This window comes from Myotis davidii, unplaced genomic scaffold, assembly GCF_000327345.1.
Source record: "Myotis davidii unplaced genomic scaffold, ASM32734v1 scaffold59, whole genome shotgun sequence".
In the NCBI taxonomy this organism is placed as follows: Eukaryota; Metazoa; Chordata; class Mammalia; order Chiroptera; family Vespertilionidae; genus Myotis; species Myotis davidii.
In genome coordinates, this window is record NW_006293001.1 from 2,459,287 (window position 1) to 2,482,562 (window position 23,276).

Here is a 23,276-nt window from a genome sequence, read left to right on the forward strand (position 1 = left end):
TCCAAACTCCCCTGTCTAGTTCCTCCTCTAAACCATTCTTCCTTTAGAATAGATAACACCTTAGATTGGTACTGAGTTCCAGCCTAGGCAGAACTTTCTTCTTGAAAGGGTGGCAGGCTTTGAGCAAAGAAATAAAGGGTCAGGATATCCAAGAACCAAGTAAGCTAAGCTCTGTAAATAAATCAAAATATATTGTCCTACGAGTGGTGCTGTAAAAATAGGTCAGACACCAGCATTCTTCCTTTAGAATAGATAACACCTTAGATTGGTACTGAGTTCCAGCCTAGGCAGAACTTTCTTCTTGAAAGGGTGGCAGGCTTTGAGCAAAGAAATAAAGGGTCAGGATATCCAAGAACCAAGTAAGCTAAGCTCTGTAAATAAATCAAAATATATTGTCCTACGAGTGGTGCTGTAAAAATAGGTCAGACACCAGACGCTTATTTAGCCCACAGTATATATTATAGAATAGAACTGTGCTTTAGAGAGCTCTTCTGTGAGAAACTGTTGCAGATTTCAAATAGCCAAGTAATGAATGAGCTTCTGGAACATAATCCTGTTTTAATGAAGAATTGCTTAAATTTTCCTAATCTGCCATATCTTTGTTAATTGTAACTTAAAAAGTAAGTATTGCCGAAGCCGGTTTGGCTCAGTGGATAGAGCGTCGGCCTGCGGACTGAGAGGTCCCAGGTTCGATTCTGGTCAAGGGCATGTACCTGGGTTGCGGGCACATCCCCAGTAGGAGGTGTGCAGGAGGCAGCTGGTCGATGTTTCTCTCTCATCGATGTTTCTAACTCTCTATCTCTCTCCCTTCCTCTCTGTAAAAAATCAATAAAAAATATATTTTAAAAAAGTTAAGTATTGATGTTTTAAGAAACTTTCTGGCTACATAACTTTCTCCTTTCTCTGCCTAACATAGTATGGCATTTGCTGGTATATTGTGTTTAATTTACAGTTTGACCCTTTCAAAAGGTTAGTCTCTTTCTTGATAAAACTAATCAGATATTTGGCATATGCAACCACAACTTGTAATTCAATTCAACTAGATTGGTTAATTTGAGAGAATTTATTATCTTCTGAGCTGAACAATAAGCTGTGCTTTTTGGGCTCATGCGGAAGGAGACTGCACATGGCTAATTTACTTATGATTTGTGCTAAATTCACTGGGGGTACACAGCAGATGAGGAAAAATTGGAAGACTGCTTGAGGATATCATTTGATTTAAACTTATGTTTGCTTTGTTGTTATACCTGCTAATCTTTCACACTGCCTCTGTTAGTTTTAATACTTTTATCTAAATAATGTAATTGAAAATCAAGTAGGTAGTGCCTTCAAATACCAAACTATATATTTCAGCAGTACAGTTAATCTCCAGAATATGGACCTGTCTGTGGGCACATTGGCTGACTTCTAGAACTATTGACCATAGATAGCTGTTACTAACTGTATTGCCAATATGTAGGATTATGTAGTTAGGATATTGCACAAAGGTACTTAGATGAGGGGGGCAGTTGGCTCTGAAATCTAAGCTCTACTCTCCAGCCAGTATGTGTGTGGTTGGAGGACTAGGCACCTTTTTCTAATTCTTCTACCCAACCGATACTTTTCCTAATTTGCATAAAGATGAGTATGTAAGAAAGGCCCTCATTCTACTTTTTTTTTTATCTCTACACTACAGCATTTCTATACACTGAAATTTAATTCACTGCTCCTGATGATTATTAAAATGGATAAGGATTTAATAAGTGCTCTTAAGTACTTTGATTTTGTATATCAACTATTTTATTATAGCAAATGTTAAGAATATAAGTGGCTTATTACAGTATGTATTAAAATATTTTAGTATTTATGGAGTGGTTTTTGCTAGCAAACTAAGCTATGCTTTGTTTTTATCCTGATAACTTAAAATTCAAAGACTTAGTCCAAGAATTTCCTAAGACACATTATAGCATTGTATGGCAGAAAAAACATGGATTTTGGAATCAGAAACACTTGGATTCAAATCCCAGCTTTACCTTTTACTAGCTATAAACTGGGACAAATTAACATTATTGTCTTATTTTCCTATCTGGCAAAATACAAATGGAACCATCCTACTTACTAGATTGTTGTGACGATTAGAAGACCTATGTATAAAGCGGATACTAGGTGCTTATTAAATAATTCCTTTCCACCCCTCCTACCTCAATACCGTAACACCTACACTCTAAAATCTAATAATTAGAGAGCATGGCGGTTGTTTTGGTTTGCTTTATCTTTCGTTTCCTGAGAGTTAACCCCAAAACCCTCTTTATTTTTATATTTGTTGAAAATAAGTCCGAGGTATATAGCAGGCTGATAAGGGTCCCTCAGAATGCCATTCTGACCCTCTGAACTTTTTTGGCTGGAGTTAGATATTTGAGCAGTTGTGAATGGATTCCAGCACATGCAGGGTTATTGTTTCTTAATAAAGCCATACCATTAATTAAATTTTTATTATGACTTGCCTGTTTGTCTTGGAGATCAAGTGCAGTGGGGGTGGGAGGGATATCTGGTTAGTGAGATTGAGCATGAGCTAAATAGACCCAGTGAGACAAACTACTTTGTTCATTTGGGAGACATGTGGGGACACGATTATTTGAATCTGTTAGACCTGAATTAAGAAGGGAGATCCCACATTAATGTTGTGTGTGAAGAAATAAAAGCCTTTTTAGGCTTTAATTTTGAAATAACAAAGATTCCCCAAAGCTATCATAAAGTTAGGCTTAATAAATTATGAATAATTAATGTCTAATTTGGATTATGATGAGGTCAAACCCCGTCTCTGATTGAGCAAGGCTACTGAAACTGTTGAATTTATGCTGCTCTAGATCATGCTTTGAAGAATGTGTGACCCACACCTATAAACCTCATTCTAAACTTGTAGCTCAGAGAAGAACTAATTTAATCTTTATTAGGATAAAATGCCTTTTTTAGAAGATAATGAAGGTATTGTCTACAGGATATGTTAACAGTTTCAGACAGTTGTATTTATTTTAATAAAGTGAAAAATATTAATTTGTCCTTTTTCAAATCATTTGTCTATATAGGCATTAATTCATGGACTAAACAGACATTATTACTCTATTACTATTAACTATCGGAAAAATGAACTAGAACAGAAGGTAAGTTTAAATTTTTATGTTATCGAGGGGAAGAAAATGTCTTTTTCATACCATTTAAACTATGACCTGGTATACTTGAATTTTAATTGTTGATCTATTTCATGGAAGTGTTCCAAATATTTTTTTATTCCTGATGAATTGCAGCATAAAAGAAAGAAATATTTTATTGGATATATTGGAAGATATTTTACCGTATTGGTATGTGCTAAAGTGGGAGAGAAAGTAGGAAATAAACATTTCAGTTTGGTTTTATGATAAATTATAAAAGCCCCTAGTTCTGTGATTTTTCTGGTTAATTTGTATTCTCTAATAAAATGACCTTTTATAACTAAAAACTGAATAGTTTTCCACATTGAAAAGGAATAAATTAGATTGTAATTGTGTACTACTTTTTAAAAAGTACCATGTTTACCTAGGGTAAATTAAAGGTGAGTCAAAAGGGAAATGCAATTTGAAGTTTTCAGATACTTAGAGCTAGATTTTAATTTAATTTAATTTTTTATTCTTTAATTTTTTAAATTTAGAGAGAAGGAAGAAGGGACTGGGGTGAGGGGGGTGGGGCATTGATGTAGGAGGGAAACATTGCTCAGTTGCCTCCAGTACACACCCCGACTGGGGATCGAACCCACAACCTAGGTATGTGTCCTGACAGGGAGTAGTACTGGCAACCTTTTGGTATATAGCACGACACTCCAACCAACTGAGCCATCCCAGCCAGGGCTGCTGTGGTAGATGTAGCTGATAGCTTGAAGTACATTATCATCACTTTTTTTTTTTTCATTTAAAGAGGTTATCATTTTTTAGAAAATGGAGAAATATAAAACATTTGCAATTTTAAAAGTTAAAGGGTTCTAAGATTGGTTACATTTAACATTTTCCTTCTTATGTATTTCTCTCAGATTTAACAGACCAAAAGCAGAGCTCATATTAAACTTTCTCGATATTACACACACAAAGGATTAATTCCATAAGAAAACAGTTGAACAGATCATATAATCACTGCTCCCAACATACACCCCAGTATGACAGACTGCATGGAGTCAGACTGCATCCACAGGTTCATTAATTATTTTTAATTTTACATAGAATAGCTACCGGCTGTGAAAAGGGGCACTACTTAGACACAAACTGGAAAATACATTCAGATATATAAGTAGTTTATCAATCTGATATCTTACATCCAACTTTTATAAATATTCAACTAATTACATTTAAGATTTATTTATTTATTTATTTTCCCTACCACATACACTTAGCCACCATCCTTGGCTTAAAAAAACATACATACAAATATATAAATTAATTAATGTTACAGTTATGCTTCTAGTAGCTCAGTTCAGGTGCTTTCTCATTACCAAAAGCTTTGCCTTTACTCTTATCCTACCAACCTGTATACTTAACCCCAAGCGTCTCCTGAGGGCCACAATGGAAACCCCATGGCAGGGATATCCTGCTCCTCTGCTTTTGAAGTGGTAGGAAAATCCAGTTCTCAGCACTTAGTTACAGGCAGCTTTATAGCACATGTAGCTGCAGCTGCATTGAAATTTCCTAAGGATATATTTTCTAGAACATTATCAGTGCCAAAGATAGGAAGAAATCAAAGAAATTGGGGTTCCTTGTGCAGGAATTTTCCAGACGCCTCCCTTCCCCCCAAACTACTCTTCTTGCTCCCTTGGACCCTTGGAGGTACATGGAGGAGTTTGGAAATTTCTTTAAAAGTCTCAGATGATTTTGACATGTGGTTTCTTCTCCAGCATAAAAAGAACTTTGTGCCATGTGTAGTTGCAAACCTCTAAATGGGTAGAGTAGTTTTTCTAACGATGTCTTCAAATCTTCATGGCTCAGGGATCTGACCTAAATATACTGGTTCAGAATCATTTTGTAGTCACCATTTTTTTTCTTTCACATTGGATAATGGTATTAATCATTTAAAAAACTCTTATTCAATGGTAGTCTGCAACTGAAGAACAACTTTAGAGTAAGACTTTAAGAAAAACTATCTTAAGACTGTAAACTTTAAAATTTATGAACTTCCAAGAATATATACTCAGAACTAGGAGTCCAGTTTGGAAAACAATAAACTACGGTGTTTAATTTCATGATCACTCATAGGGTCTGATCCCAGTTTGCTAATGTGATTGCAGACTGGATGAATTTGTCATTTCCTTCCCAGTGTCAATTAAGAACTTTTAGTTGTCAGAATTAAAAGTTTGATTTATTTATTTTTTAAATTATAAATGGAATGTTTGAATTTGAAAGAGATTTAGAGATTATCTAATACAAGCCCTCAATTAATAGATTATATAAACTGAAACTCAGAAAGTTTGACACAGTCATTCAGGAAATGGGCATTTCACCTTGGCATTTGAAAGCTGATCTATGCTGTTGAAGATCTATTGTGCGACATAGTTTCATTCATTCAGTGTCTGTTATGATTAGATACTGTTCTAGAATCTAGATCAGCTGTGGGCAAACTATGGCCCGCAGGCCAGATCCGGCCCGTTTGAAATGAATAAAACTAAAAAAAAAAAAAAAAAAAAAAGACCGTTCTCTTTTATGTAATGATGTTTACTTTGAATTTATATTAGTTCACACAAACACTCCATCTATGCTTTTGTTCCGGCCCTCCGGTCCACTTTAAGAACCCATTGTGGCCCTCGAGTAAAAAAGTTTGCCCATCCCTGATCTAGATCCTGGTAATCTTGAAATAAACAGGACAAAGTCCTTTCTCTGTTGATTTTTCTTAAGTGAGAAGGAAGTGCATTAACAAGAAAAAAATTATATGGTGAACACAATACAATTTACAAGTTATCTTCTATACTAATAAAAGGATAATATGCTAATTAGACCAGATATCTTCCAGACGACCGTCCAGACATCCTTCTGGACAAAGCCACAGGGGTGAAGCAGAGGCAGTTAGGGGTGATCAGGCTGGCAGAGGTGAGCAGTTAGGGGGATCAGGCTGGCTGGGGAGAGCAGTTAGGGGCGATCAGGCAGGCAGGCAGGTGAGCAGTTAGCCAGTGGTCCCAGATCAGGCCTAAACCCGCAGTCAGACATCCTCCGAGGGGTCCCGGATTGGAGAGGATGCATGCCGGGCTGAGGGACACCTCATCCCCCCCACCCCCCATGCAAGAATTTCATGCACCAGGCCTCTAGTCCTATCTGATAAAAGAGAAACATGGTAATTAGCGTACGACCGCTACCCTTCCCATTGGCTAATCAGGGCAATATGCAAATTAACTGCCAGGCAAGATGGCGGCCGACAGCCAGGCAGCTGGAAGCTAACATGAGGCTTGCTTGCTTCAGTGACGGAGGCCTTCAACGTTCCCCGCCTGCCGCTGCCGGCCTCTGAGCTTGCAATTTAAGAAACATTGTAACAAATATAGAAGCTAAACAAACCCCCAGAAACCAGCTTTCAGCCGGCCAGCATCTCAGAGCTGGAGTTGATACAGTGTCTCGATTATAGAACCTAAACAAACCAGAAACCTGCCTTCAGCAGCAGAGGCCTCAGAGCTGGAGCCAGAGCTAAAGCTGGCCCAGAATAAAAAAAAGAAGAAGAAGAAGAAAAGGAGCGGTTGGGAGCTAGTCACCTGCCAGCCTGAAACCAGCCCTCAGCCCCTCCCCCAGACAGCCAGGCACCCCAGTGGGGACCCCCACCCTGATCCAGGACACCCTTCAGGGCAAACCAGCTGGCCCCCACCCATGCACCAGGCCAATATCCTATATAGTAAAAGGGTAATATGCCTCCCAGCACCGGGATCAGCGTGACAGGGGGCAGCGCCCCAACCCGTCCCCCCCAAGGGCCCTGCTCTGTGTGTGACAGGGGGCGGGGCCCCAACCCCCCGATCGGCCCTACCCTGAGCGTGACTGAGGGTGGCATTGCAACCTCCTGATCCGCCCTGCTCTGTTCATGACAGGGGAAGGCGCCCCAACCCCCTGATCGCCCTGTGGCTCTGTGTGTGACAGGGTGCGGCGCCCCCCCTCTCCCCCCTGCCCCCGCGGGCCCTTCTCTGTGTGTGATGGGGTAGAGCCATAACCTCCCCATCGACCCTGCCTTGAGTGTGACAGGGGGCGGTGCCCCAACCCCCCGATCGGCCCTACCCTGAGCGTGACTGAGGGTGGCATTGCAACCTCCTGATCCGCCCTGCTCTGTGCATGACGGGGCGGCGTCCCAACTCCCCAATCAGCCCTGCACTGAGCCCGACCAGAGGCTGCACCTAGGGATTGGGCCTGCCCTCTGCCACCCGGGAGCAGGCCTAAGCCAGCAGGTCGTTATCTCCCGAGGGGTCCCAGATTGCGAGAGGGCACAGACCGGGCTGCGGGACCCCCCCTTTCCCCCAAGTGCACCAATTTTTGTGCACCGGGCCTCTAGTATATATATAAAAGGCTAATATGCTAAGTGTCCAACTGGTCACTAAGATGCACATTGACCACCAGAGGGCAGATGCTCAATGCAGGAGCTGCCGTGACATGTACTAGCTGTTTACAGAGAAACGGCACCAGAGACCTGGGACAAAGCAACACTCGGCTTCCCCCAGTGGGTCACAGGCCCCGCCACCATCCCAGAGCGACAGCCCATCAAATCACAGCCAACGCTGCCGAGACCCCATGGTGCAAAATATGGCCTAAGCCCAGCCAACCGAAAACGGTGGCTGTGGGCACTGGGTAATGACGTCATGTAGCAACGCTCAGCTTCCTCTCTCTAGCAACGATTAGCCTCCTTGCAGTTTCTTCAGCCCACGAACATGACTTGCTTTATAGCCAGGTGCAAACATTTCACACTTTAACTAAATGTCTGTGAAGCATTTTCCCGTGCCTCATCTCATTTGATCCTCACAGAAGTCCCAGAGTATGTAGATAGAAGACCTGGTGGAATCCTATTTTCATTAGCCAGAAAATGGAGTTTTAGAAAGCTTAAAAACTTGACCCAACTGCAAATAAGTAAGAAAAGGTGGACCTTGAAAATGACTTCACGTTTGCTCACTGTGCAGAATATAGTCAAACACTGCTGCAGTTAAATATTTTACCCTTTGTTTTCCCTGTGTGATCTACAATAATAATCTGCTTCGTGTTGATATTTACTGCTGTGTTGCTGACAATTACCTGAAGGAGAAGTTGGGGTGCTTCACTGGGCTGGAGAAAGTTTAGCTAAATCAGAAAGCAGTTATAATTAGGCAAGTTTGTTCTATATCTAATAGTATAAAAGGCTAAGATGACTCGTGCATGTGTGATACATATAAAGCTCTCGCTGGCACCAATCACACAAGTGTGTTTCGATCTGTCATTGTCGATCGTGTATTTGGTTGACACTTCTATTTATAGAGAAAGGGTGAATAGTGATATTAAAATATTCTAATTAATTTCCTTACAATGTGCACGAATTCATGCACCAGGCCATTAGTGTATTATAAAATTGTACTTGAAACCTACATAATTGACCAATGTAACCCCAATAAATTCAACTAAAATAAATATAGAAAAAAATGAAAGAAAAAATTTCAGATGTTGATGGTGTTATAAAAGTAATAAAGCAGGTTAAAGCAAGAAAGTTATTTAAGATAGGGTGGATGGGCTTTTTTATATTGAGTTGTTAGTGAAGGCACCTATCTCTAAGAAATTGAGGAAGATAAGGAAAATAGTCTTTGAGGCAGAAAAACAGCAAATACAAAGGCCATGGGGCTGGAGTATTCCTTGGGTTATATAATGTGTGTAGAATTCTTATTAGAGTTTATTTAAGTTAATAAAATTAAATTCATTAATTCCAAACATTTTTGTGAAATTGTTCTCAAGATAAATGAAGGACATAGTCTCCATATAAGAATATTATTACTTTTTCTTTATGTTTTTTAGATGTTACTAAATTTGCATAAGAAGAGTTGGATGGAAGGTTTGACACTTCAAGACTACAGTGAACACTGTAAACACAATGAATCAGTGGTAAAAGAGATGTTGGAATTAGCCAAGAATTACAATAAGGTAAAAGTTACTGCCAACATTATTTCTTATAGTCTTTGGAATATGTATGTTTAGATGCCAAGCATTATATAAATGTAATTAGTTAAAATAGAGTGGCTTCATTTGTAGATCAGATAGTAAATATTTTAAGTTTTGCAGCCATCAGATCTGTCACAACTACTACTACTTTGCTCTTGTAGCGTAAGAGTTCATAAAGGAAGAAGTGAGGCTGTATTCCAGTAAAACTGTACATACCGAACCAGGCAGCTGGCTAGATTTGGCCATGGGCTATAGTGTGCCATTGCGTCTGTAGACGTGTAAAAATAATTTTACATTTGAAGTCTCTTAATTTTCAGAGGACTTTTTGCTGGAAGGAAAGGGCAACAATGAGATGTTATATTTTAATACTTGCCATATAAAATTTATTTTATGAACGTTTTTATATTGTATGTTAATATATGTGGCCATGACAATGTTTTTGTTTTATGTTCTGTTATAATTTCGAAATTAAGAAAATACTTGAGCTATGACTAAAATGTATCTTCTGCATTGTATTAGTTTCCTAGTGCTGTCCTAATAAACTACTATCTACTGGTGTCTTAAAACAAATTTATTCCCTCACAGTTCTGGAGGCTAGAAGTCCAAAATCAAGGTCTTGGCTGGGCCATCCTCCCTCTGAATTCTCTAGGGAAGGATCCTGCTTTCTTTTTCAGCTTCTGTCAGCCCCAGTCTTTGGTTTGGGGCAGCATAACTTTAACCTCTCTCTTGGGTTAGGATTTCAGCATATCTTTTGGGGGATGTGATTCAATCTATAACATGTATTTTCAGCTTTTTTACCAAAGCCACATAAAGAATAGGTTTTACATTTTGATCTAGTACAATGCAAATGTGTGTGTGTGTGTGTGTGTGTGTGTGTGTGTGTGTGTGAATTGCATTTATATAATTACAAAAAAGTTTTATGAAACAATATTTACCCTTATCATGTGATACATTCTATTTTCTTTTTCATTTGACTCAATTTCATTCTGTTTCAATTATACACATAAGTATTACACACAAATACATATAGCTTACAACTCATTAATGCGTTGAAAATCTAGAATTTGTAAAATATATACACACCCACATATTTACAATGTTATGTTTATAAATATTTATTGCATCTCTCCTATATAAGTTGCAATGGAAAACAATTTCCTTCATTTATAGGAAAACAGGGCAGCAAGAAAAGCTGATAACCAAAATACCAGGTCAAAATTGGTGTATTCCGTAACACCTTAGTATTCAAGTTGTCCATGGACCAGTTGCATCAGTATCACCTGGGCTCTTCTAAGAAAGGCAGACTCTCAGAGCTACTGAATCACAGTCCACATTTTAACAAGATTTCTAGGAGATTTGTAGACTCTCAAGCTGGAAGTGAGAGAGCACTGCCATAGAGAAGTCCATGTAAAGCACTGCAGAAATTCAGAGGCTCATGCTTTTAGCTATGGACAACCCAGGAGGCTGTCTTAGATGATAACCACATTTGAACTAGATGTTAAAGCATAAATAAGATTTAGACATACAGAGAAATAGACATACAGAGAAATGTTAAGAGAATCATTGTGAACATCACAGGTGAAGATTAGGAGAGACAGAAAAGGCAAGGACATGTTTTAGAACATGTTTGGCTAGAGTACATAATGCATGAGGGTGATAATGCAGAGCAGGGTATCAGGATACAGTATATATATATGTATATGTATATGTATATATACTGTATATATACATATTTTAAATTTGATTTCAGAGAGGAAGAGTGAGGGGGAGAGAGATAAAAACATCAATGATGAGAGAGAATCATTGATCGGCTGCCTCCTGCATGCCCCAAACTGGGGATCCAGCCCACAAACCTGGGCATGTGCCCTGACTGGGAATCAAACCATGACCTCTTGGTTCATAGGTCAACACCCAACCCCTGAGCCACTCCACCTGGGCAGAATAAAGTTATTTTTTTATCGTGGGCATGATATATCCAGAACCTGGCTCTAGAAACGTAAGAACCAGACTTTAGAAGCACAATTTGAAAATGGATTAGAAAAAGGAGTGCTATAAATAGATATTCTGTTTAGGAGGAGCTTGCTGTTACCCAGACAAAAGGGAGTGAGTATCTGAATTATTGCAGTGGCAGTGGGAATGAAGGCATCAGTCGACAAATAAAACATGGCACCCATTGGGGTAGATGAAATGAAAGGAGGAAAGGAGGAATTGAAGTTGAATTCAAGGTTTCCCGCCTAGAAGTGTGATGACTAGAAGTGTGATGGTATTATTAACAGTTCCAATTTAGATAGAAGTGGAAGGATTGTGAAAGGAGATAAAGCGTTGCATTTTAAATAAGCAGAAATGTAGGACCACAAATTAATGGTAGGGGCTGGCGCTTATGATTTGGAGACAGTTAAATTTGATATTGGTTATCACACCAAAAAGTAAATTAATAAACACATCTTATCAAAATAAATATTAACCAGGTGACAGTATATAAAATTTGCCAAGTGTAGCAATTTCTTTTGAGAGATTTGAGCTTTGAAAAAAGTTGCTGAGCCCATACAAATTAAATTTCAGCAGACTTAGGTTTGGCTTTGAAGAGCATGCCCTGATTTATATGTAGTGTTCAAGCTGGAAATCCCCTATGGTTCTAGATTACAAGGAAAATATTTTTATCTTTCTAGTATATATTTTTATGCTGTGAAGAGTAAAGAGAATCATTTATCATATTTGAAACAGTTAACCTATTATAAATTAAAAAGTTATGACAAGTTATTATTCAGCAGACTGTAGGAATGGTTTTCATTTCTCTGTAACATTACAAGTTTCAGTAAATTCATATTGGTACCACTGCCAGGAAATAACCTATTTATGGTTACTGCTGCCCATCCGCAGAAGTTTTTTTTTGCTACTTTACAGTTTTTAAAAATCTCTGTAGTACTCAAAAACTTGTAAGGTTTAGTTTTAAAATGAAAACAATGTGTAAGCTGTGATATGAAGCAATCCAAATTTGGAAATGTAATTCCCTCTGTGATTGAAAGAGAATGTTGTAGAGTTTTTAGTAACACTTAAAATATAAAAAGAAAAGCCCATGCTACCAATTTTTCTTAGTATTCTTTTTAATTGGTTGGTATTTTAAGTTAAGGTAATTATTGTTAGGTGCCAGTTAACTCCTAAAGTAAACAGAGGTTAGAAAATAATTAAATTCCTTTGTTCCAACTTTTCAGTTTTAAGTCTGAATTCCACACTCAGATTCTGCTTGATTATTATTAGTCATTGATTTCTCTAATTATTGAACTTTATTTTTTTTTTTCAGTTTTCTTTTTTTTTTTAATTATTTACTAGTTAAGGTATTACAAATGTGTCCTTATTCTAATTATTGAACTTTAACACCCACCACTCTTAGTTCAAATTTCCTAATTCATGCCAGGTGCATCAATATTTTAAGATATTGATATTTTATTGAGTACTTATCAATGAATGATAAAAGAGCATTTTAAAGATAGCATAGGCACATAAAAATTTACCAACTTTTCAAACATGTAGCCCTATAAATTCTGAGTTCTGACAGTTTGCTTTTCAGGTAGAAATTTGCCTACTTAAAACCTTAAATAAACTTCAGATATATCTTTATGTGTTTACAAATAAAATATGTAATTATATAATTATATTTTGTTTACTACAGTAGCTGTGTTAAATATGAAAATGTGCTAGTGCAGTAAGATTAGAAAAACAAAATAGATATAAGTATTGGGAAAATCAGGTCAGATTATCATGACTTAAGTATGATAGGGTATGTTTGCAAGCAAACATAGAAATCTAACAGACTAAATTAAAGTACTGTTAGAATTCACTGGCTGGGTAGCCCACTTGGTTAGAGCATCGTACCAAGGTGGGATCAATCTCCAGTCAGGGCACATACAAGAATCAACCAATGGATGCATAAATAAGTGAAACACCAAATTGATGTGTTTTTTTTCTCTCTTTTCCGTCCTTTCTCTGATCAGTTTAAAAAAAATAGAATTATTGCCCTAGCTGGCTTGGCTCAGTGGAGAGAGTGTCGGCCTGTGGACTGAAGGGTCGTGGGATCAATTCCAGTCAAGGGCATATGCCTGGGTTGTGGGCTCAATCACCAGCACGGGGTTTGCAGGAGGCAGCTAATCAATGATTCTCATCATTGATGTTTCTATCTCTCCCGCTCCCTTCCTCTCTGAAATCAATAAAAATATATTAAAAAAATTTTTTTAAGTAAAAAAATATATCCTATATAATAAAAGCCTAATATGCAAATTGTCCCCTTGACCGTGAGTTCCACCAGGGTTTGGGGTCGGCTGGACGCTCCTGCCAGCAGTGGTGACAGGCAGCCAGGGGAAGGGAGACCCCAGCCGGGAGCTAGCAGCCACTAGGGACCCTACCCATGCACGAATTTCATGCACTGGGCCTCTAGTAATTATTATAATCTAGAATTAGTAGCTGCTAACCATGCAAATGCTGGTATTCAAAAATTGCATATTATCTAAAGAATTCTTATAAAATAGTTATTAAAAACAATAATAAATTGGACAAAAGAGCTAGGAAACTGAAGACAATGGCATATGAGCATGAAAAAAAAGTTCAACCTTATTAAGTAATCAAAATTAAAATTGTACATAGAAAATTTCCTTTCAAATTAAAAAAAATTTGGGGGGGAAATGCACCATTAGTGGAGAAAGTAATGTGATATAACATTTTTGGAGGCCACCTTCCAATTTTACCTTTCAATTTTAAATAGATATAACTAGAGGTCTGGTGCACAAATTCGTGCACGGGTGAGGTCCAGCCGGCCGGAGGGGGCAGAGGGGTCACGGGAGGTTGGCTGGCTGGCTCCACCCCCTGGTTGAACTCTGGTAGAGGGGACAATTTGTATATTACCCTTTTATTATATAGGATATATTCCTTCAAACCAGCATGTTCTCTTTTGGTTCTCTTGTAAGGGTTAATTATGAAGAATAAAAACTACAAATACCAACTAAAAGAAATATTTGCAAACTGCTGTTATATGTGAAAAATTAACCTGTATAACTAATAAAAATTCCTACTATGTTATCTTCCCTCCCTTTTTCAAAGACACCTATCTCACATAGATCTCAACAAATTATGGTAAGTGTCACCTCTTAGGTGCAAGGAAGGGGAATGATACACTTTATGTAAATCCTGAATTATTTTCAGTTTTTGCACTAAGCAAGTGATATTTATACCTAAGATTGTGTTACCTCAAAGTAACAATAGCTTAAACAAAATAGAAATGTATGTCTCTTGCAATTCAAGACCAGTATGAAAGTTTGAAGTCATCACAGACCCAGAACCCTTCTGTCTTTTGCTCCACTTCCCTTATGCTGGCTTCCATCCTTTAAATCGCCTCATGATTTCATGGTGTTTGCTGCAGCTTTAGTAATCCCATCTGAGTTCTTGGCAACAGGGGGGGGAAAAAGGAAGGGCAAAGAGGGATACCTCCCAGCTAAATCACTTCCCTTTCAGAATCCCTTCTGCAAGTCTCACCCAGCACTTCTGATTATATCTCAGTGGCAGAAAATTGAACACCCCTTGTTCTGAGGAAAGCTTTATAATGTAGTCTTCACCTGGGAGCATTTCTGCCTTTATAAAATCAGGGTTGCATTACAAAAGAAGAAAGGGAAGATGTATATTGAGTAGGCAACTAGTAAGCTCTGCCATAGTAATTTTTTTCTGGACTATGACTTTCTCTCTCTCTCTCTCTCTCTCTCTCTCTCTCTCTCTCTCTCTCTCTCTCTCACACACACACACACACACCCCTTCATTTTACATCCCTATTTCATGTGATTGCATTTTAAAATTGTGACTTTAGACAGCATGTACTTTAACCCCTTCCCCGGCAGAAACGTGTATACTCGTTTTCACAAAATGTTCTTTTTCAGTCGTCGACGAGTATACTAAGAAAATATGGTAAAAAAATATGGTTTATAGGAAGACGAGTTACAAACTGTTTTCATAACCAGCATCAAAAATACTATATAGAACCAAAATAAAAAAATTAGTCTGAAAAAGAAACGTTTTTAACAAAAAATTGTTGGGGAAGGGGTTAAATGGGATTATGACATGTTAGAGAGTAAACAAACTTAACATGTCAAAGGGGAAAAAAGAAGCCCAGGGAATAGTTAGATGAATTGGAATAACAGACATGGTGTCGTAAAAGCAGAGGTTTAAAAGAGTAGAAGAGAAAACACGTGTTGGAATAGCTCTAAGGTGTTCAGAAAATTCAAGAAAACTGAGTCCATGGAACTCACTTGGTGGAGATTCTTAAAAGACTGTTAATGAGGTACCAAAGATATAATCCATATTTGTTAAAGGATAAATAAATGGCAGAATTTGAGGTACAGGTTTTCCACTTGAGAAATGTGACCATAACCAGAAAAAAAGAGGACAAGGTTAATGAGTTTTGTAAAAGCCTCTTTGAGATCAGGGGTACGTCTGAGGGGTTTGTGATAACATAACAGACCAAATTCCAGGAATTTCTTAGAACTGTGCAGACCGTGCATGATGGGATAGCCATCTGGGGGTCTTTGTTGATAAACTGTTAAAAACGTTTCTAGTGTGAATAGCCACAAACATTTTCAGTGCTTTTTTGTTGGTTGAGTAAACCGAAGAGCACAAATGCAAAAGCAAAATTTGATGCCAAATCACAGAAGTTGCCATAAACACAGAAGTTCCCCTAGTGAGGACACTGCCTGTGCCTGAATTTCATTTGTTTCTGCTGCTACCATTTCTTAATTTTTCCTGGTGACTTGCCAGATTAGAATTATGAATGAAGACGAACTGGCCTTGCGCAAATGGTAGATGAAATGTAGGTAACTTAGGTAGATGGAGAAAATATTTTCGGGGGTCGATGTGGTGATCTGGTCTATCTTAGGGTGTAAGAGATGTGCTTAATCTTTTGTCATGGAGGTTTGCAACCTTAGTATATGCCTAAATCTACAGCTGCTCCTCATTTTCCAGATGGCATCTATGGCTGGGAGTACTTTTTACCATCTGCACTTCTCAAAGAGTTTGTGAACTCTCTATTTTAATTATTGGAAATGGAAAAAACTAATTGGTAAAGTTGTTACATGTTGTAGAAGATTTTTAAAATTGAGTTTTTGCATTCTACTTAAGTTTTCATATAGGGTCAATGCTTTAAATGACGTTTTACTTTCATCTTTACATATCTGCCATGTTCAATATTTGCAATACCCCAAAATACTCCATAATAACTATTTTGTACAGGGATTGGTATTTTGAGCCAAGTTCCAAAACTCTTGCCTCCTTCCAATACTGTAAAGTACTGTTGTTGGCAGAGCATAGAGCAGCTAACATTGAATGGATATAGAGTACAAACTTATGTGAATTGTTTCATTCATCTAATACGTTTTCAAGTCAGTCAGTAAGGTATAGTGTCATAATTGTAAAAGTAATTGAGGACAAACTTTATGTGTTGCAGTGTATTCATATATGAAAAACATTCAGATAGAGAGAAGCAATTTCCTAGTTAGGAAATAATTTTTTAAATAGCCGAGAATAATATGAATGGCATCTGACTCTGAAAATGAACATATTCTCTATCTAAGGAATTCTGGATTTGCAGTGTTAACTTTATTTTTCCTTTTTGCAGTTTTATCAGTCATAAGTGTATTTCCTAATGATGTGTTGTAAATAAGTATACTGTAATAAGCAGTGAATACAATACTTATTTGCCATTTTTTCTTTTAGGCAGGTTTTACCAGGGAAATTCTCTAGATAGTTTGTCCATTTATAAAATTAGACACTTGCCATCTTTGCTCATTTTCAAGTTCTCTGTTTACAAAACTATTAAGAAGGTGTGAAATGCAGCCAAACTTCCCAGTTTATGGGAAATGTCTGATGATTGCATTTCCTACATGTTCATTGTTCACACATGAAGAAATTTGGCAGCTGCAAGATTATTAAGTTAGAGTATCCAAATCTAAACCTCACTGGGATTTTTTGGTTTCCTGCTTTCTGCCACCACTATCTCATCTGCTTTTGTAACCATATTTGTAGTATGTGCTATAGTGTTCTTCCTAAAGGTGGGTGATCCTTAAATTTGCTTTGTTTTCCATTTATCAAGTACTATGAATAAATCATGGACCAGGAGTTTATCTGATGTACTTCTTATCCTCCAGTTTAGCCATCCCTCAAAAAATTCCAGAACACCTTCCAAAAAGTTAACTGGTAGTCCAGTTTGGTATTTTCAGTGCCTTTTACATATTTCCTAAAATCTGTTGTCAAAATGATGGTGATAATAGTTTTCATTACCCTGAAGCATATTCTTAAGATTAGTAAAATTGCATTTTTGTTCAGTAAATTTCTTTAATAAAAGATTCTAGAATGAAAATTATGATAGCCATTATCTTTGGTGATTATTCTGCAGTGAGGAAACTAAACTTAGGATTTGAAACTCTGTCCTTTGTGTTTCATTCACAGGCTGTAGAAGAAGAAGATAAGATGACACCTGAACAGCTGGCAATAAAGAATGTTGGCAAGCAGGTGAGGTGTGCTGTAATAGGTTATACAGTCGCATAATAACACACTCTTGTAAAGTTAAAACTGTTTTAGGGCCTATTTCCTGCCCCCCGCCCCCCCTTCTGTTCAATCTACATTTCTCTTCTGTCATTTAAATGTGACACTAATTTTAAAATCATTGAATTATTCAATGTCATATTCTCTCTGCCTCCTAAAGATAAGTAAATCACAAATATACCTGTGAGATCTTTAGTGAAAATACCTTACTAGAAATAAATTAGGAAACTTGTGCCCTGAGTTAATTTTTAAGTATTATTTTTACTTGAAATAATCATAACATTGAAGATGATAGAACAGTAAATTAATTTCATATGTAACAGTTTTTTAATGATATAGTTTAACAATATGTAGGTACTGTTGCTGAGAAAGCTCAGAGCCCTATTGGATTATACTGCATGATGAGAAAGGGTTTTAATTTTAAGTATTTGCTCTTTCACTTTTCTAAGATGAAATATATATTTTAGTTCCTCCTTCCTAAGGATTGGGGAGAGCACACCAACCAATTAAAAGAATCTACAGATTAATTAGACTGTTTTTTAAAGAATGTTGATTACATTTTTTCATTTCATGGAACATGGTTATCATATTGCTGATGTTGGCAGAATCTTGATATTTCAGATGCAAGACACTAAGCTGTCTTTGCTTGCAGCCATCCTACCATATGCTCTGATCCCATCACATCTCACAAGCTATGTAGGTTTGGGCCAGGACCATTCTTGGATGGGAAATCTCTAAGAATCACCCAGCTGCCACAAGAAGTAATGTAGATAACTGCGGGAAGTGTGTTACCAATTCACTACAAAACCAGTTACTCCAATAGAGCAGTAGGGGCAAAGGTCTGACTAAAATATCACAGTGATGAAATTAAATCCCACTACATTCTGAATATTATAATTTAAAAACAACAAGAACCTTCCAAAACAAAAATGAAATATTGTTCATCTTATTCTTTCATCCTATGGGATATGGTCATTCCTGTTGTCTTTTCCCACTACTTATTTTCATCTAATATATATTAAATCACCAACTCGGAGTGTGCACTGTATAAAATTCAGTAACTGCTTTTTTCTAAATTACTCTGAAGCTGTAGTTTCTTGATGTGTAGGTTTTATATAATAGCAATAAATAAAAGGACTAAATTAAATGTATAATTGGCAAAGTGTAATAATCATCAGACTCATTTTTTAAAACAGAGTACTTCACTGGTTTGGCCTATTGCACAGCAAAAGCAAAACTGTCTGTATTGGAATTAGACCAATAATCATCTTCTCCTGCCAGTCTTTTTTTAGTCTCTTTCACCTAAAACGCTCTAGGTCTTATTTCTGAAGTAAAGAAAATTTAATATTGTAGCCTAGTTACTTGAAATTACTTGTAGCATGTTGTATCTCTGGATTGTCTAAAAAAATCAAATACATTGAAATTGTAGTTTAGAAGACAACAACCAAGAAATAATTCCAGTAGTGAACATTTGTTTAAAGTTAGGAGTCGTGGGTATTTTAGCAATACTCATAAGAAAATAATGCTTTAATTGGAATATTTTTATTGTGTGCAATATTCTTTATTTCAAAGCTTTCATACTTAGCTGAAATACTTCATTCAGCTCAGCATTAAACATAAATATAAATTAAGATTTTAATTTATCTTCCTTTACTAAAATGCAATTTTTACGCTGTTTTTAAAAATATATATTTTTATTGATTTTTAGAGAGAAAGGGAGAGAGAGAGGAGCATTGATATGAGAGTGAAACATTGATTGGCTGCCTTCGGCATGGCCCCTATCAGGGATCGATCCCACAACCCGGGCGTGTGTCTTGACAGGGAATTGATCTGGCAATCCTTTGGTGCATGGGACGATGGAGCCATGTTGGGCAGGGCTACTACAATGCAATTTTAAGCTTTTTTTTTTTAACTCAGACATTTCAAATAGTGATTAATCACAAAAGCAATATATAATTATATATGTGTTTTCCAATGGTCTTAGGCGACCCCTGTGAAAGGGTCGTTCTACCCCGAAAGGGGTCGCGACCCACAGGTTGAGAACCGCTGGGTAATAATATATTAGGAATATTAAATTGTAAAATATATATCAATTTAGTTTGGCTTTCTTGACTGAATTTCATTAGCTACTGAAAAAAATCTAAGTAATTTGTCTACCAGTAATATGGTTCTTTTTTCTTTCTCTTTCCTTATATTTTTCTTTCAGGACCCCAAACGTCATTTGGAGGAACATGTGGATGTACTTATGACTTCAAATATTGTCCAGTGTTTAGCAGCTATGTTGGATACTGTCGTATTTAAATAAAGCAGTGCAGAAAGCTTTTAGTGATACTTTCAGTGTACATTACTCTATTGTTCCTAATACTCCAAATCAAGGGACCTCTGAAGGTGTATTTGGTTAAATGTAAGACATCTGGCATCATTTGCAGCACTGTAACACCTTCAGTCTCAGTTGTGCAATTACTTCTGTTTCTTTAGTCAGGGTCTTTGCAGATTCCAAAGTTATATAAGAATACATCAAAGTGGACAAATTTTGTTAAGATCTCATTTAATATTTGAAGAAATCAGTAACAAATATATTTTGATTGTTGCTTACAAAATAAAGTACATTTACAATCTATGTCTCCTGAGTTCTTTTTGGCACTGGGTGGAATTGACAGAATAACATTTGACAGTGCTTTAGACATTTCATACTAAGATATGCTTCCCTGTGCATTTTAAGATTTTATAACACATAAAACACCAATGTGATAACAAAACATCTGAGTGGCTACCTCATTAGTGGGTAATGCAGAAAAATGCTGACATCTTTCATTTAAAGGATTTGTCACAAGTTAATTTTGTATAAACAATATATCTTGTTAACATACAATCAGGATCTCAGAAGAGTGCAATTGAAGAAGGGGCAATTTTGATGTAAACTATCTTTAAAAAAAAAAAAGAGAGTACAATCCACCAATCATGTTGAGATTGTGTGGGAATTGCCTGCTGCAAGTTCCACTGGGCATAGAAAGTATACTGTATAATGTCTTCAGAAATGAGAAAAGTAGCCCAGCCAGTGTGGCCCAGTGGTTAAGCATCACCCTATGAACCAGTAGGTCACATTTCGATTCCCCATCAGGGCACATGCCTGGGTTGCGGGTTTGATTCCCAGTGTAGGGCATGCAGGAGGCAGCTGATCAGTGATTCTCTCTCATCATTGATGTTTCTATCTCTCCCTTTCCCTTCCTCTCTGAAATCAATAAAAATATTTAAAAAAGAGAAAACTAGCCATAATGTGAATTTAATATAATGAGCACATAAGCAATAATTTTGTTACTGTTTTCTCTCCTCTTTCTGTAACTTAGAAGTACTCAGTTTTCTGTTAAAGACAAAAATTTGACTAATGGCAGTTTTTGTAGATGACCCTGTCCCACAACCTGCTTCTAACCTGATGATGTTCATAAGTTCAGCCCCAAATACTCATGGTACAGCACCATACTGGGTATCCCAAAGGGTGTTGGCAAAACATATGGAAACAAAGACTTAAGTCTTATTTGTACCTTCATGAAAAAATGGCAAAAAATGTTTAAAGGAGGTTTTACTTGGGCACTTAGGAGTTAGACAACCTCTACTAGGGGTGGCATGAACGAAGAGGTAGGTAGAATTCTTGTCCTGTTTGAACAATTCCGGCTCTTACTGCTTGCCTAATGAAAAGTTAGCGGAAACTAAAAGTGGAAATGTCTTAAATTTCCATTATATTTTGCAGTCTCTTTTTGGTGGAATAAGAGATATTCTGAACATTTCTTGCTTTTCCTGTAGTTTCTTCTTTTAAATATGATGGTAGTATATTTTATGTAGGACATGTAATATGTATTTGTTGGCATACAACTAATCATTTGAAAATTAAAATATAAATGGAAGTTTTCCTTTTGCCTAATGTAAACCTGTGTGTGGCCTATTTTTTTGGATACGTGATTTTTTCCTTTACATAAATAAGGTTCTACGACTTATTTCACAATACTGTTCATTAGAGCTAGTCAGATTTATTTTTTATTTTTGTACAGTATGCCCTCAGAAGAAGGCCTCAGTAATGCAAAGGCTATTCTCAACATTCTGTTTGGAATTTTTTTTTTTTGGTTCCACTTAAGCCCCCTGAAAATACCTCCTGAGTGAGTGTGGTGACTGAAAAAGCTTACACGAGTCTCGTCTTTTCCCCTCTTATGTGATCACCTCATCTTCCTGGGCTCTCCACAGCCACATACCACTTTCTCTCACTTGGTTCATGTTGGAGACATTCCCAATTTCAAAACAACATCAGAATCCCTTCCCTATCGCAAACCTACATTTTCTTTGTAGATTAGGATGCCCGAAAAAGAAGCTCATTAAATACACCTGTCTCTGTATTGCTATTTTAGCAGCATTCTGATGGCACAGGCCCTTAGGCATTGAAGTGACTTATTGAATCACAAGTTCCACGAGCCACTTTTCCGGTGTGCGTGTGCTGTGTGACCTTCTTTACATGTGTACTAAACATTAAAGTAGCACTAGAACAGAAAGTCTTGTTTTACTCTTAGACTAATATGAGGGGCATTGAAAGTTCCAGCCTCACTGTTCAGTGTGATCTGCCTGGAACAGGAACACCTGGGCCCTCTGGAAGCTTATTATATATACAGAATCCAGGCCCCACTCCAGACCTGAATCTTGGCGTGGTTCATATGCAATTTAAAGTTTGCACTGCTCTGCAGAAATATGGCTCAAAAGCAGGTGTGCTGATCCTGGGGCAAGCCTTAGTTTTCCTTCTTGAGTGTCTGTAAATTCAAGGCATAGCCTGTATGTGAGGAATCACTGAATTTGTACTGAGAGAGTGTACATTATCTCCTAATCCTGAGGGACGTGCACTTTAACCTTTTCAATACTTTAACCTTTCCTTTTAGCATTCTTCATTTAAAAAATACACACAAAACAATTTAGGGTGCTAGGAATGACGGCCTCGAGGAGCCCAGGTGGAAGAATCTCACCTTTTTGCCACATTGAAGGCTCTGTGTGCTGCTGAGGAAGGAGCGGGTAACGATGCAATGCAGAGGGCAGACCCTCAGGGACAAAGAGTTTCATGGTCAAAGAAAAGGGAATACAAGAGTAGCTAAAATAGAGCCAACGCCGCTCAGAAACGGTGGTGGGAGGTAATGAGCAGAAAAAAACAAGTGTCAAATAGTCTCATAGCCACTGACTCCAATCCCGCAGCCCTGCTCGTTTATTAAGCTTGCAAGGAGCTGAGATATGCTTCTGAATGGAAAATTGGGTCTGGCTGTATTTTCTCCCAGAAAACTGTCTCGGCTTGAGTCTAGGACATCTGGTCCATCAACTTGTCCTGCCCAGGGCCTTGCTCGCGGCGCCCTGCTGGAGCCGCAGCTGGTGCCCTCGGCGGCGAAGGCGGCCAGCCCGCCCCGGCGCGCAGCCGGAGTTCAGCACAGCCCGATCTGGAAATGCGCCGCCTAGGTTAGCCCCTCTCGCCCCTGCCCAGGACCCACCCATGTCCCCAGCACAGCCCCGTCCCTCCGGGAGCTGCTGGGGAAGAGAGACGCGCTC

General features: G+C 37.7%; 1 protein-coding gene across 1 annotated transcript in view; it reads left to right on the top strand.

Annotated features, from left to right (window-relative positions):
- Positions 1-20,328, top strand: part of PSMD14 (proteasome 26S subunit, non-ATPase 14) — an 89,278-nt gene extending 68,950 nt beyond the window's left edge. The window contains exons 9-12 of the mRNA XM_006766481.2: positions 3,066-3,140; positions 8,991-9,116; positions 17,613-17,675; positions 19,915-20,328. Of these exons, the coding sequence (XP_006766544.1) occupies positions 3,066-3,140; positions 8,991-9,116; positions 17,613-17,675; positions 19,915-20,013 (363 nt within the window). The 3' untranslated portion in view covers positions 20,014-20,328. The remainder of the gene's footprint in view (positions 1-3,065; positions 3,141-8,990; positions 9,117-17,612; positions 17,676-19,914) is intronic.
- Positions 20,329-23,276: the final 2,948 nt, after the last annotated feature.